Source organism: Rhincodon typus, chromosome 11 (genome assembly GCF_021869965.1).
Source record: "Rhincodon typus isolate 14 chromosome 11, sRhiTyp1.1, whole genome shotgun sequence".
Taxonomy (NCBI): Eukaryota; Metazoa; Chordata; class Chondrichthyes; order Orectolobiformes; family Rhincodontidae; genus Rhincodon; species Rhincodon typus.
The window spans coordinates 13,531,752-13,544,536 of NC_063342.1; the positions used below are offsets into that span (position 1 = coordinate 13,531,752).

General features: G+C 40.9%; 1 protein-coding gene across 1 annotated transcript in view; it reads left to right on the forward strand.

Annotated features, from left to right (window-relative positions):
- The window catches only part of LOC125484404 (cell wall protein DAN4-like), a 16,717-nt gene extending 4,132 nt beyond the window's left edge, over positions 1-12,585 (forward strand). Inside the window, exons 4-8 of the mRNA XM_048603027.1 lie at positions 18-535; positions 3,969-4,106; positions 5,190-5,270; positions 6,955-7,067; positions 12,343-12,585. Coding sequence (XP_048458984.1) covers positions 18-535; positions 3,969-4,106; positions 5,190-5,270; positions 6,955-7,067; positions 12,343-12,585 — 1,093 coding nt within the window. The remainder of the gene's footprint in view (positions 1-17; positions 536-3,968; positions 4,107-5,189; positions 5,271-6,954; positions 7,068-12,342) is intronic.
- Positions 12,586-12,785: the final 200 nt, after the last annotated feature.

Consider the following 12,785-nt stretch of genomic DNA (forward strand, 5'->3'; position numbering starts at 1 on the left):
ACATCAACCTTAACGAGCACACCATCAACAACCTCATCCATCACACCGACATCAACCTCAACCAGCACACCGACATCAACCTCAACCAGCACACCAACAACAACCACAACCAGCACACCAACATCAACCTCAACCAGCACACCATCAACAACCTCAACCAGCACACCATCAACAACCTCAACCAGCACACCAACAAGAAGCGCAACCAGCACACCAACAAGAAGCGCAACCAGCAGACCAACAACAACTTCAACCAGCACACCAACATCAACCTCAACCAGCACACCAACATCAACCTCAACCAGCTCACCAACATCAACCTCAACCAGCTCACCAACAACAACCTCAACCAGCACACCAACATCAACCTCAACCAGCACACCGACAACAACCTCAACATCAAGTCAAATCACAAGCATCACCTCAACAAACACCACAACCATCATCGCAACTATGTCCTTAACCTCCACTCCATCCTCCACCCTAACTCCTACCTTTAGTCCCACTGTGTCTACGTCAGTCAGCACATCCGATGGTAAGTATAATATTTTAACCTGCAATCATTCTGTGATTTGTCATACAGAACTTGAATATTGCTGAAAGTTGAGTTATTTTGTTAAACTTTTTCCGCTTGCGCTGATCAGGTCATTTGGCAAGAATATAAACTCAGGTGGAAAACCAACATTTATGCTGCTTGAGTAAATACTGCTGAGTGTTTGGCAAGTGGATACTGATTGGTAGGCTATAACCGTGAGACATGTTCTTATTAATGCTGATTGACAGTTAACTCCCTGGCATTGTTCAAATTTTAACTTGAAACCTGGTGCATTGACCGTTGTCAAGAAACTCCCTTGAGAAATGAACCAGTGAATGCCTGTCATCAATTCTGTTGACAAAATAGGATAATTGTTGGGGTAATCCATGCAAATTAGTTTTGGTACCTCATTTCACTCATGGTTAACTGCTATCAATTGTCCCTTTGAGTATTCTGTGTGATATATTAGTTATAACTTTGAAATGTTAATTGTGCATTGATCTGGTGTGATTTGTTTAATGGTCTTTGTAATTTTCCAACATCACAAAGCTCGTCAGTCAGGATGTAAGACCTCAAGTGCCTTTGCACATATCACAATATGATACTTTTCAAGTTTTATTCTGTTCTTCACTGAGTGAAGAATATATATGGGGTCATCATCATTTTCATGTCGAAATAGTTTCTTGGGATATACAGCAACCAGCAGAATGTCTAGAGAAGGCAGTCACATTTATATTCTAAAGGATGGTAATGGGGAAGGTAATGATTTTAGAAACTCGAGATTTGTATCACACTGTTACTAACAACTGCGATTATGAATCATATTGGAATCACTCAAGAGACAGAGCTTGGCACAAGTTTAAGTGTCTTGAAACTCACTGACATCATGAGGGCTATCTATACCATTGAGTGCCCATTGACCAGAGACAGAATCACATTCCCTGGTGCTGCTCCTAGCCTAGATTTACTACTGGCATCCAACTTGAGGGCAGTGAGACTACTAAAGCACACGTGCCAGGTGCTAAATTTCAAACAATACATTCTTTCCAACCTGTGGTCAGCAGCTGACAATTACAAGGATGATCAGGACAGGCAGTTTTGATGAATCGTGTTTTGCTTCACCTCATAGTTCATCACTTGTTAGTCTGAGTTGTGATGATGGCGAACTGAAGGCTGTGAGCTTTTGGAACAACCCCCTGCAGCACTAAATTTGTCTATGATTTGAGCATTGGCTTTAGTCACTTCAGACTTTTGACAATGTTTTCCACTTATAACTTGAGAGCAGATTGTTCAGTGTACAGGAAGATGGAATGAGGTGTCAGCATTTTGAAGAGCGAAGATCATGTCCTGGACAATTTTTCTGGGACAGGGAAGTTTTACCCTTGTCATGGATCTGTAGTTACCTTCCTTAGCCTCAGTAGATTTGCTGGTCTTTATGATCATCCCTGTTCCATTCCACTGACACTTCTACACTAGCAATTACACCGATAATCCAGACAGCTAGTAGTTTAGGGTCAGAGCACTTAAAACACAACACTTTACTAATCTGCTCGGAACTTAAATCTTTCCTGACATTTCAATATTTAGCCTTCAGACAGATGCTGGTATTCAAAGTTCAAAAATGGCAGATACCATACCTTCCTTATTTCAAACAGTTTTCCATCTCAGTGCCCTCAGGCATATTTACACATTGCTATGTTTGCCAATTTGGAAAGAGGGCGAAGACAGGAGTGTATAGGATCTTTATTTTTGCCCCATCAGATGGATATATCAGAACTCTAGTAGATGGGGAATAGATGACCCAGTCCTGATAGCTCCTTTAATGAACTTTAGTTGTATTGTTTTGTATGGGATACGGTGAGCAACATCATCGATCTGTTGTGAGAGTTGGGACCTTTCAGCATGGTAGCACGGTATTTGTTGGAGTCTTTGCTGAACTCAGTTCCAACCACAGAGTGGCTGATGGGCTGGAGTTGGACTTCAATGGCAGGAAACCACCTTGAAAAGCATGGTTCCCTGCAATAAATTAAATGGTTGGGTCAGGAGGCGTCATAGCCAGTGGAGGGAAGGTAGAAAGGTGTGGAATCTTAAGTTTCCTTAGGATACCTGACACAACACAATTGCTGCAGGAAACTCAAAGATAACTAAAAGTGCTTAAATTGTTGGGCTTCTTCATTCCTTGTAGCTCCTCCCCATTTCACATCTGTTATCAGTTCGATGCTTAATTCTAAACTTTTGACATAAAATTCCATAAGGATCCTGGAATTCTGACTTTAATGCAGTAAAAATACTTAACTTCAGTGGGTACATCTAACATTTCTCAAAATCCAGAAGTTGAAATGCCAGTGAGCAGGAGGCATGGGCAGAACTGCAATGGCAAACATTTCGTTGTTTTAACTCCTCATCCACTCTTGTCCTGCTTAAGCGGTAGTGGTCAATGTTGACCAGTTACACAATAATATTGACATCACTATTTGGTGAATTTTCTGCATGTGATTGTCTCTGCATTTCCTACACAACAGTGAATGCACTTTATTAGTAGTTTGAGACAACCCATGGTCAGAAACTTTTTTTCACTGAAGCAAAAAAATAAAAACCTTTTGGCTTCAACATATTGAGACTTGCAGTCAGCTAAAATAAACCTTTAGTTGTAGCTTTAGTAATGCTAGTTTCAAAAAGATGCCCAAGAGCATTGTGAAGAGAGTGCAATTCCATTCCTAATTCTATGGGAATTAGAAAATAGTTGCCAGATTAGCAAAGCCAATAGTGCTTGGTGTCTAGAATAATCCTTCCTTCAATCCAATCTTAAGGGACAAAATGAATTTCTCCATTTTGTATACCATTCATCCTCATGTCAACTGTCAAGGTCATTCCAAACTTACTGCCAGTTTATGTCACGTTATGAGCAATTTTATATTGATCTTTGTACCTTTTGGAAGCTCCACACTTACTTCATTCAGACCTCTGTTCTTTGTGACTGGTTCATGGCTCTGGTTACCTCATGCCACATTTTCCATGTTCTCACGTTGATTAAGGATTTTTTTTGCATTAGTCGTTATGCACAATTAGAAGATGATATTTGCATCAGAGTAACATGAGAAATTAGGAATTATGTGAAAGCCCATTTTATCAGATTTTCAAATATGTTGGTTAAATTGAGATTAAATGAATTCTCTAACACAGATCTTCCCTCGCCATTATAGTAAGAGACAGCTGCCAACCAGGGCTCAATGACTGTTCAGGTAATGGAACTTGTATACAACAGAATGCAACTTACACCTGTCGGTGCAATGCTGGTTTCAGAGACAGGAACCCCAATGTTCCTGGAAGAATATGTGAAGGTAGGACATTGCTTGAGTTGTGCACGACTTAAACCATTGCCTTACAATGGCTTTTGCTCTAATTGATTGTTTTAATCTATTTCTTATTTCAGATATCAACGAGTGTCAGACTAGGAACAACACGTGCTCTGATTTTGCTATTTGTAGGAACACTCCGGGGAATTTCTCATGTAGCTGCTTCGAGGGGATTATAGATACCAATCCGGCAAACCCAGGAACACAGTGCAGAGGTAACAATCTGAACAACTTTCACCAGGAGTGATGAGGTAGTCAATAATACGAAAATATTTTAAATAAATCTTGGTGAAATTAACAAGTGAAACACATTTATCTTACGTTATCTCATTGTGATATTAACATTTCTTTGCACATTTAAAATACTATAAATGGAATTTTGACATTGTTAAACAAATAGAGGAATATCATAAAGTCATGGAATTTTTCAGGGCTGGGGGAAACCCATAATATTTGTTCTTTTTTGCTTTGAAAAGTTCTCCAATTTCTCAGATTACTCTGACCTTTTCTTGAAACATTTTTCAATCATATTGTTAATTCCTAATTTCTTCTTAAATATAACTTTGAAGTTGCTTCCATTGCCCCTCCATTCAATGAGGTCTCGACCATAATAACTGAGGCTTAGCTAGTGTTTGAGAAAAGTTTAGCCTAACTTCTTTGCTTTACTGATGCACGCTTCTTTCTATAAAGCCAGGAATTCGCTGAGAGCCTTATCTATTTCAAATACTTGTGCATTCAAACTCCAATGTCTATCAGTTCCTCAGCTTCCTCTATCTAAAATCGTACCTTTATTTACCTTTATTCACCAATAGAAGCAATATGTAATTGTTTTTTATGGGTTTTGAGATGGAGTTACTGTTGTACGTTTAGTGCATTTGGTGTACACTGCTGGTTTGGGAAAGGACAGATTTTGAAGGTGATAGATGGTGTCACGTGGGATGCTTGGTCCTGGATGGTGTCTAATGTCTTGAATGCTTCTGGAGTTACATTCAGCAAAACAGAATAGAGTATTCCATCACACTCCCATCTGCCTTGCCTTTGGTCTTATGCCCATCATGATTTTACTCTGGTTACTGCTCAACTCCTGCTTAACTGTACATTTAACGGCATAGTTCCCATTAAATTCATTACTATCTTTCTCTCTTTTCCCCTTTTTTGGTCTGCATCTCTGTTCTTTTAAGTCCTAGGGATGCAGATGAATGGATATAGTCGACAGCTAGGTATAGCTTATCTACCATTGACTCATCAAAGGTATTCATTTCCAATATTAACTGAACTGTACAACTTTTAACTTACAGATCCTAACACATGTTTCATAAATCAGATAGATATCTGTGCATTGTCTAACTGCTCGATAATGACAGTCAGCGAATGCAACAGTAAGTATCTTTGACTTCTTTGGTCTATCTTTCTTTTTCAAAAAAAAAATTCCTTCTCAGGGCCTGGTTTTCACTGATATTCATTGCTCAGCCCTGATTGTTCTTGTGAAAGAGGCAGTGAGCTCCCTTCTTGGAATGTCGCAGTCCAGATATTTTCCTATGTTTACTTTAGTTGCCTCTGGAAGGTTACTGCTTTAAACTGTTTACTTGTATTTACTAAATAAAGAGTGGTGCAACTGCTGTAATGCTGTCGATTCGAGTTATATCCCCTTCATTAACTCTAGTGTTTCGTAAGCACCAACATAGCAGTGACTTGAATATTGTTCTCACATCTAGAGACAGTATTTACAGCAGATTCTCAGAGTTCAGGATAAGATTCCAAGTGAAAGCTAGTAACTTGCCAGACAGACCTTCCCTCCCCAACAGCCTTTCTTCCTCTTAAACAGTCTCATTACTTCCCAGTATTTTCCATTGCTGTTTCTCCGATATGGTGGCTCAGTGGTTAGCACTGCTGCCTCACAGTGCCACAGACCCAGGTTCAATTCCACCCTCAGGCAACTATCTGTGTGGAGTTTGCACATTCTCCCTGTGCCTGAGTGGGTTTCCTTCGGGAGTCCCAGTTGCCTCCCACAGTTCAAAGATACGCAGGTTAGGTGGATTATCCATGCTAAAGTGTGCAGGTTGGGTGGATTAGCCATGGGAAATGAGGGTTACATGGATGAAGTAGGGGAGTGTGTCTGGGTGGGAATCTGTATGGAGGTTTAGTGTGGACTTGATGGGCTGAATGGCCTGCTTCCACACTGTAGGGATTCTATAATTTTAAAGTTCCATTATACTTGCTTCAGGCAGTTTTCTAGGTATGTCTATGAACTTCAAAATTATTATAGAAACATAGAGATTGACAGCCTGGACAAGCAGTCATTCAGCGTAATCTTCTTTTCTAGCCCCTGGTTTTCATTCTTATGGGTGACAGCACTTCAAATGCGAATCCAGGTATATTTTAAATGTTAGATAACAAGATGTAGAGCTGGATGAAAACAGCAGGCCAAGCAGCATCAGAGGAGCAGGAAGGTTGACGTTTCGGGCCTAGACCCTTCTTCAGAAATGCAGCCCATATCCCTCCAAATGTTTCCTATTCCTGTATCCATCCAAATGTTTTTTAAACATTGTAATTGTAACCACATCCATCACTTCATCAGGAAGTTCATTCCACATGCGAACCACCTTCTGTGTAAAATATTTGCCTTTTATGTCTTAAATCTCTCTCCTCTCACCTTAAAAATGTATCCCCTAGTTTTGAAATTCCCTATCTTAGGGAAAAAAACAACTACCATCAACTCTATCTATACCTCTCATTATTTTATAAACTTCTATCAGGTCACTTTTCAACCTCCTACACACCAGCGAAAAAAGTTGCAGCCTATCCAGTCTTTCCTTATAAAACTCAAACTTTCCATACCTGGCAATATTCTGCTAAATCTCTTCAGAACCCTCTGCAGCTTGATAATATCCTTCCAATAAATGGGTGACCAGAACTGGACACAATATTCCAGAAGAGGCCTCACCAATGTCCTGTACAACCTCAACACAACGTCCCAACTCCTATACTCAAAGGACTGAGCAATGAAGGCAGTCTGTTGTGTAAGGGTGATCAATGACTTATTTGACTCTTTTCTCTGTAAAGGCCGAAGAGGATTCAGAATTAAGGCAACATTGAGATCCAGACAATTCAGCGTTGAGCTAAATAACCCTGGCACTGTAGCCTACAAGAACCTATCAGCCGAAATTACAGATACAGTAAGTGGGAAAAATAAAAATTCTTCTTTGAGTAATCTTTGATTAAACTATGGAAGTGGGAAAATCAGTGGAGTATGTCCTACCTCATGCTGGAGTCACCAGAAAGGTATTCCATTGATAGGATCTCCACCACTTTTGCAAAACTTTGACTCAAAGGGAATAATTCTGACCTCTGGAGCTAGCGTATGGTGGACAATATGCAATTAGTATACCCTTGTATAGTTATATACGTTCAACATCAGCACCAAACTGTTCAAAGTTGTTTACTGACTCTCGTGATCACTGGAGGGTTGTTGTTCTCTCTGTCTTTCTTACCATCGGGACAGCATGGTGGCTCAGTGGTTAGCACTGCTGCCTTACAGCGCCAGGGACCTGGGTTTGATTCTACCCATAAGCAACTGTCTGTGTGGTGTTTGTACATTCTCCTGGTGTCTGTGTGGGTTTCCTCTGGGTGCTCCATTCCTAATAATGAGGGGTATAGATGGAGTTAATGGTAGCTGTCCTTTCCCCAGGATGGAGGTTTTCAAAACAAGGGGGCACACTTTTAAGGTGGGAGGAGAGAGATTTAGAAAAGACACGAGGGGTCAATTTTTTTTTAACAATAGAAGGTGGTTCGCGTGTGGAATGAAGTTCCTGAGGAAGTGGTGAATGTAGGCTCCTGAAGCCCTTGCACCTTACTGGGGGCAGGCTTTAATTTTTGAACAGGATGGAGGGGAATGGGAGTTGTGTGGGGAGAATTAACATAAAGGCAGTGTTTCTCCAAAGAAGCTGACCATCTATTTACAAAATCAATACAGCACAGGAACAGGCCCTTCCATTATGCCCTTCCATACTAAAACTATTTTTACTCACAGGATTCGTATCTCTCTATTCCCTTCCTATTCATGTATTTGTCCGGGTGTTTCTTGAAAGCTGCTTTTGTGACTGTTTGCACCACATCCTCTAGCAGCGTGTTCCAGGCACTCACTACCCTTTGTGTGAAAAATGTGCCTCGCACATCTCTTTTAAGCTTTCCCTCTCACACCTTGAGCCTGTGTCCGCTAGTATTTAACCCACCCTGGGAAAAAGCCTTTACATTCTATCTATGCCATTCTCAACCTCATAAACTTCTATCAGGTCACCTCCTGTGTTTCATTGAAAACAAATCCAGTCTATCCAACCTTTCTTCATAGCTAAAATCCCCCATACCAGGCAACATCCTGGTAAACCTTTTCTGTACCCTCTACAAAGCATCCACATCCTTCTGGTAGTGTGGTGACCAGAACTGTACGTAATAATCTAAGGGTGGCCTAACTAAAATTCTATAAAGCTGCAGCATAACTTGCCTATCCTTATACTCAATACCCCTTCCAATGAAGGCAAATATTCATAGGTCTATTTTACTACATTATCCAGCTGCAGTGCCACCTTCAGTGATCTGTGGACCCAGGTCCCTCTGCATATCAATACTCCTCAGGGTTCTGCCATTCACTGTATACTTTCCACCTGTGCTTGACGTTCTAAAATGCATCACCTCACATTTGTTCGGATTTAACTCCATCTGCCATTTTTCTGCCCATGCCTCCAACTGATCTATATCCTGCTGTATCCTCCGACAATCCTCCTCACTATCTACAATGCCATCAATCTTTGTATCATCCGCAAAATTACTAATTAGACCAGCCACATTTTCTTCCAAATCATTTGGTAGACTACAAACAGCAGAGATCCCAGCACTGATCCCCATGGAACATGACTAGTCACAACCCTCCATTATGAAAAGCATCCTTTCACCGCTACCCTCTGTCTCCTATGACTAAGCCAGTTCTGTATCCATCTTGCCAGCTCACCCCTGATACCATGTGACTTCACCTTTTGTACCAGTCTGCCATGAGGGACTTTGTCAAAGGCTTTACTGAAGTCCATGTAGACAACATCAACCACTTTTCTCTCAATCAACTTTGTTACCTCCTCAAAAGACTCGATCAAGTTAGTGAGGCACAACCCCTCCCTCACAAAACCATGCACTTGCAAAAAAAGTCCATTTGTTTTTAACTGCATATAGATCTTGTTCCTGAGAATCTTTTCCAATAATTTCCGTACCACTGACCTGAGGCTCACAGGCCTGTAATTTCCAGGATTATCCCTGCTACATTTCTTAAACAATGGGACAATGTTAGTTATTCTCCTATCCTCCAGGACCTCACCTGCAGCCAAAGAGGATACAAAGATATCTGTCAATGCTCCAGCAATTTGTTCTTTTGCCTCCCTCAATATTCTGATTGATCCCATCAGGACCCGGGGATATATCTACCTTACTACTTTTTAAGATGCACAACACCTCTTCCTTTTTAATAAAAACTTGGCTTAGAAATTCCACACTCCCTTCCCTAGGATCATCCTCTACCAATTCCTTCTCTTTGGAAAATACCGACACAAAGTATTCGTTTAGGACCACACTTACCTATTACTTGTTTAAGTTCTTTCCTACTTTCCTTACATACTTTGAGGGTTTTGTTAGTTCCCATTCTCCTAGACCTTACATATGCTTCCTTGTTCTTTTTGACCAAGGTCACAACATCCCTGGTCATCCAAGGTTCACGTTAACTTGCCATACCTATCCTTCATTCTCACAGGAATGTGTTGCTCCTGATTCATGTGCTTTATAATATTTGCATTAAGATATATGCATCATACATCCATATACAACAATCAGGCCTCAAATAGAAGTCCAAGAGGCCATGTCTATCAATTTTAAAAATGCACAAGTGTTTAAGGGGGCCTTACAGCTGTCAAAAATTAGCTGACCTCCACAGCAGCCATTGCTGCTCGCAAGCATGTAACCCCCAAAATCCCACAGGGCCATCGTGACTTCCAGTTTGAGATTGATTGTTTTAAACATCAAACAAACTCTGCCTTGAATCATGACAAATTGCCAGAATTTTCTTTAAAGGGCAGGAGACTGATTGTTATTCAATAGTCTTTAGTTCACAACTAAAGCAACAAATCTCCAAAGCCCTTAAAGTATGTACGATGCTGAAAATTGATACAAGAGAAACAACACTTTGTCAGAAATTTGGACAAAACAACTTTCTGAAATGGGCGTACAGTACATTAAACCTGAAATAGGCTGGTTCTAATGTTCTTCCTTACATTTGCATGAATAATATCTCTTCAAACTTACTTCTTCTACACCTTATTTTAAGGTAAGACAAGTGATTTTAAACAACTCCGTGAAACCTAGCAGCAAATGGATTCTGTTCTCTGGGAAACAACTTATAATGACTCTCATAAAAACTGAAAGAACTGCGGATGCTGTAAATCAGGAACAAAAACAAAGTTGCTGGAAAAGCTCAGCAGGTCTGGCAGCATCTGTGGAGGAGAAAACAGAGTTAAAATTTCGGGTCCGGTGACCCTTCCTCAGAACCCCGAAATTCGTTAAGGTGGGGATGCAGAGGGATAAAGCTGAGGCCTTTACTTAGTACACAGCATTCAGCAACGGAGAGTGGAAGGTTAGGAGGGATGGTGAATGCCCGACAGGAGGTGGGGGTGGTTGGGGGAGGGGATAGAGTCAGAGGGAAGGGGAGGAGAGGGAGGTTCCAGAGGGCCATGGGTATTTTTGAGTTGTTGCACCTTGTGGGCCTTGATGCCTGAAAGGAAAAGAAAAAGATTCTTGTTAGCACGACGAATAAGCCGGAGGATGAAGTGGAACTGCGGAGTGGTGCAGCCCTGTATAATGACTCTCAGTTAAATTTTAAATCTGGTATAGGTCAATCTGTTTGTAATCATGTTTACATATCATAACCCTAATCAAAAATTCAGAACTATGAGGACGATGTCAGTTCTTAAGACACATATTGTTGCAATATGGAAGTGAACGTGTTAATGATGATGACGTAAGTGATAAAGGTACTCCGACATTAGCAGTGCAGAGAGAAATACTATTGAGACTCAAACAGGAGCAGAAATGCAACCCTGTGCTAGAGACCTGTATTCAGTCTGATAAATATCAGAGTGAGAATGAAGAGTTCGTAGGATTACTGAGAGTGAGGGTTATTCTGAGTTAAGGACAAGCTAAAGATTCAAAAGACTCAGCAGTAACAGTCTAATGTTTTTGAGAAGATTTGTAGCTCGGGTGGTGGATGAGGTTGTAGACTTGCTCACCGAGCCAATGTGTTTGGTTGCAGATGTTTCGTCACCCTGTTAGGTAACATCGTCAATGCGCCTCCAGTGAAGCGTTGGTGTTCTCTCCTGCTTGTTATTTATACGCCTCAGTTTGCTGGGGTGGCTGGCATCTCTTCCGGTTCTGTTTTTCATCAGGTTTGTACATCGGGTCCAGCTCGGTGTGTTTGTTGATGGAGTGCTGGTCGGAATTCCAGGCCTCCAGTAATTCCCTGGCATGTCTTTGTTTGGCTTGTGCTATTATGGATATGTTGTCCCAGTCGAATTCATATCCTTGTTTGTGTGTGCTGAATCCAGAGAGAACTGTCTCTTGGTGGCTAATTGGTGTTTGTGTATCCTTATTGTCAGTTTTCTTCCAGTTTGGCCTATGTAATGTTTCTCACAGTCCTGGCATGGTATTTTGTATAATACGTTGGTTTTATTGGTTGTGGATGTGGGATCCTTTATGTTCATCGGTAGCTGTTGCAGGGTGGCGTTGGTTTGTGGGCTACCCCGATGCCTAGGGGTCTGTATAGTCCTGGAAGATCAGGGAGTTGCTCTCTCATAGGCAGAGATGATTGGTGGCGAGTTTCATCTGAGGGTCACCACACCTCAGATGAAGGGTGAGATTGAGAAGGTGGACCTTCATGGTAACCTCAGCTGGTACAGGAATACATCACACGCTGTTGGCACCACTGCATCGCAAACTAGCTTTCCAGCTAGCTGAGCTAACTGGCAATATACAATCCATGAAAGATCAATCAGGCACGTCTTGAGTCTATAGGAGAAGCCCAAACTCTTAACATAATGGCAACAGCCCTATGCGTGGTTACCACAGAGTTCTCTCAAAGCATGTATGCCTATGGAAAATAAGTTCTCATTGTGAATACAGGAATGACAATAGAATTATATCATATACCATATGTATAATATATATAGAATTATACATTAAGTATTATTGTAGAATTATAACATTAACATTGATACATTTAATATTAGAATTACAACATCCTAGGTCAATATTCAGCAAATGGGTGAGTGAATGAAAAAGTATCAGGAGGCATTCTTAATGAATGGTAGCTGATGCTTTCATTGTTATTGGAGTGAAAATAATCTCTATATTTGTACATTCCAGGTTGTACAAACGGTACAAAGTCAACTAAATGATAAAAGTTTTAATATCAGCATTGTTGGTTTTCAAAATGGGAGCGTGATTGTGAATTTCCTGGCTTTCCTAAGCCTCACCTCAAACGTCACCACTTCCGACCTACAAAGTGTAATTGGAGATGCAATCAGATCAGTCGATAACCAGAGCTCCGTCAATGTAACAGGTAGGCATTCTGGCACTCGTGGAAATAAAGAACTTGCATTTACATAATATCTTTCACAACCTCAGGCAAGGTTGCAAAACTGGGTGATTGATAACTGATAAAATATGCTGTAGCCTCACCAGTCTGGCTTGCACAGGAATAGGTCATTTCTGGATTCAGACTGGATTTTGGACTGAGATTAGAAAGCCTAACCACAACGTAGTGAACCAATATGATGTTTTACCTGCAATGTTATAAAGCAACTGTA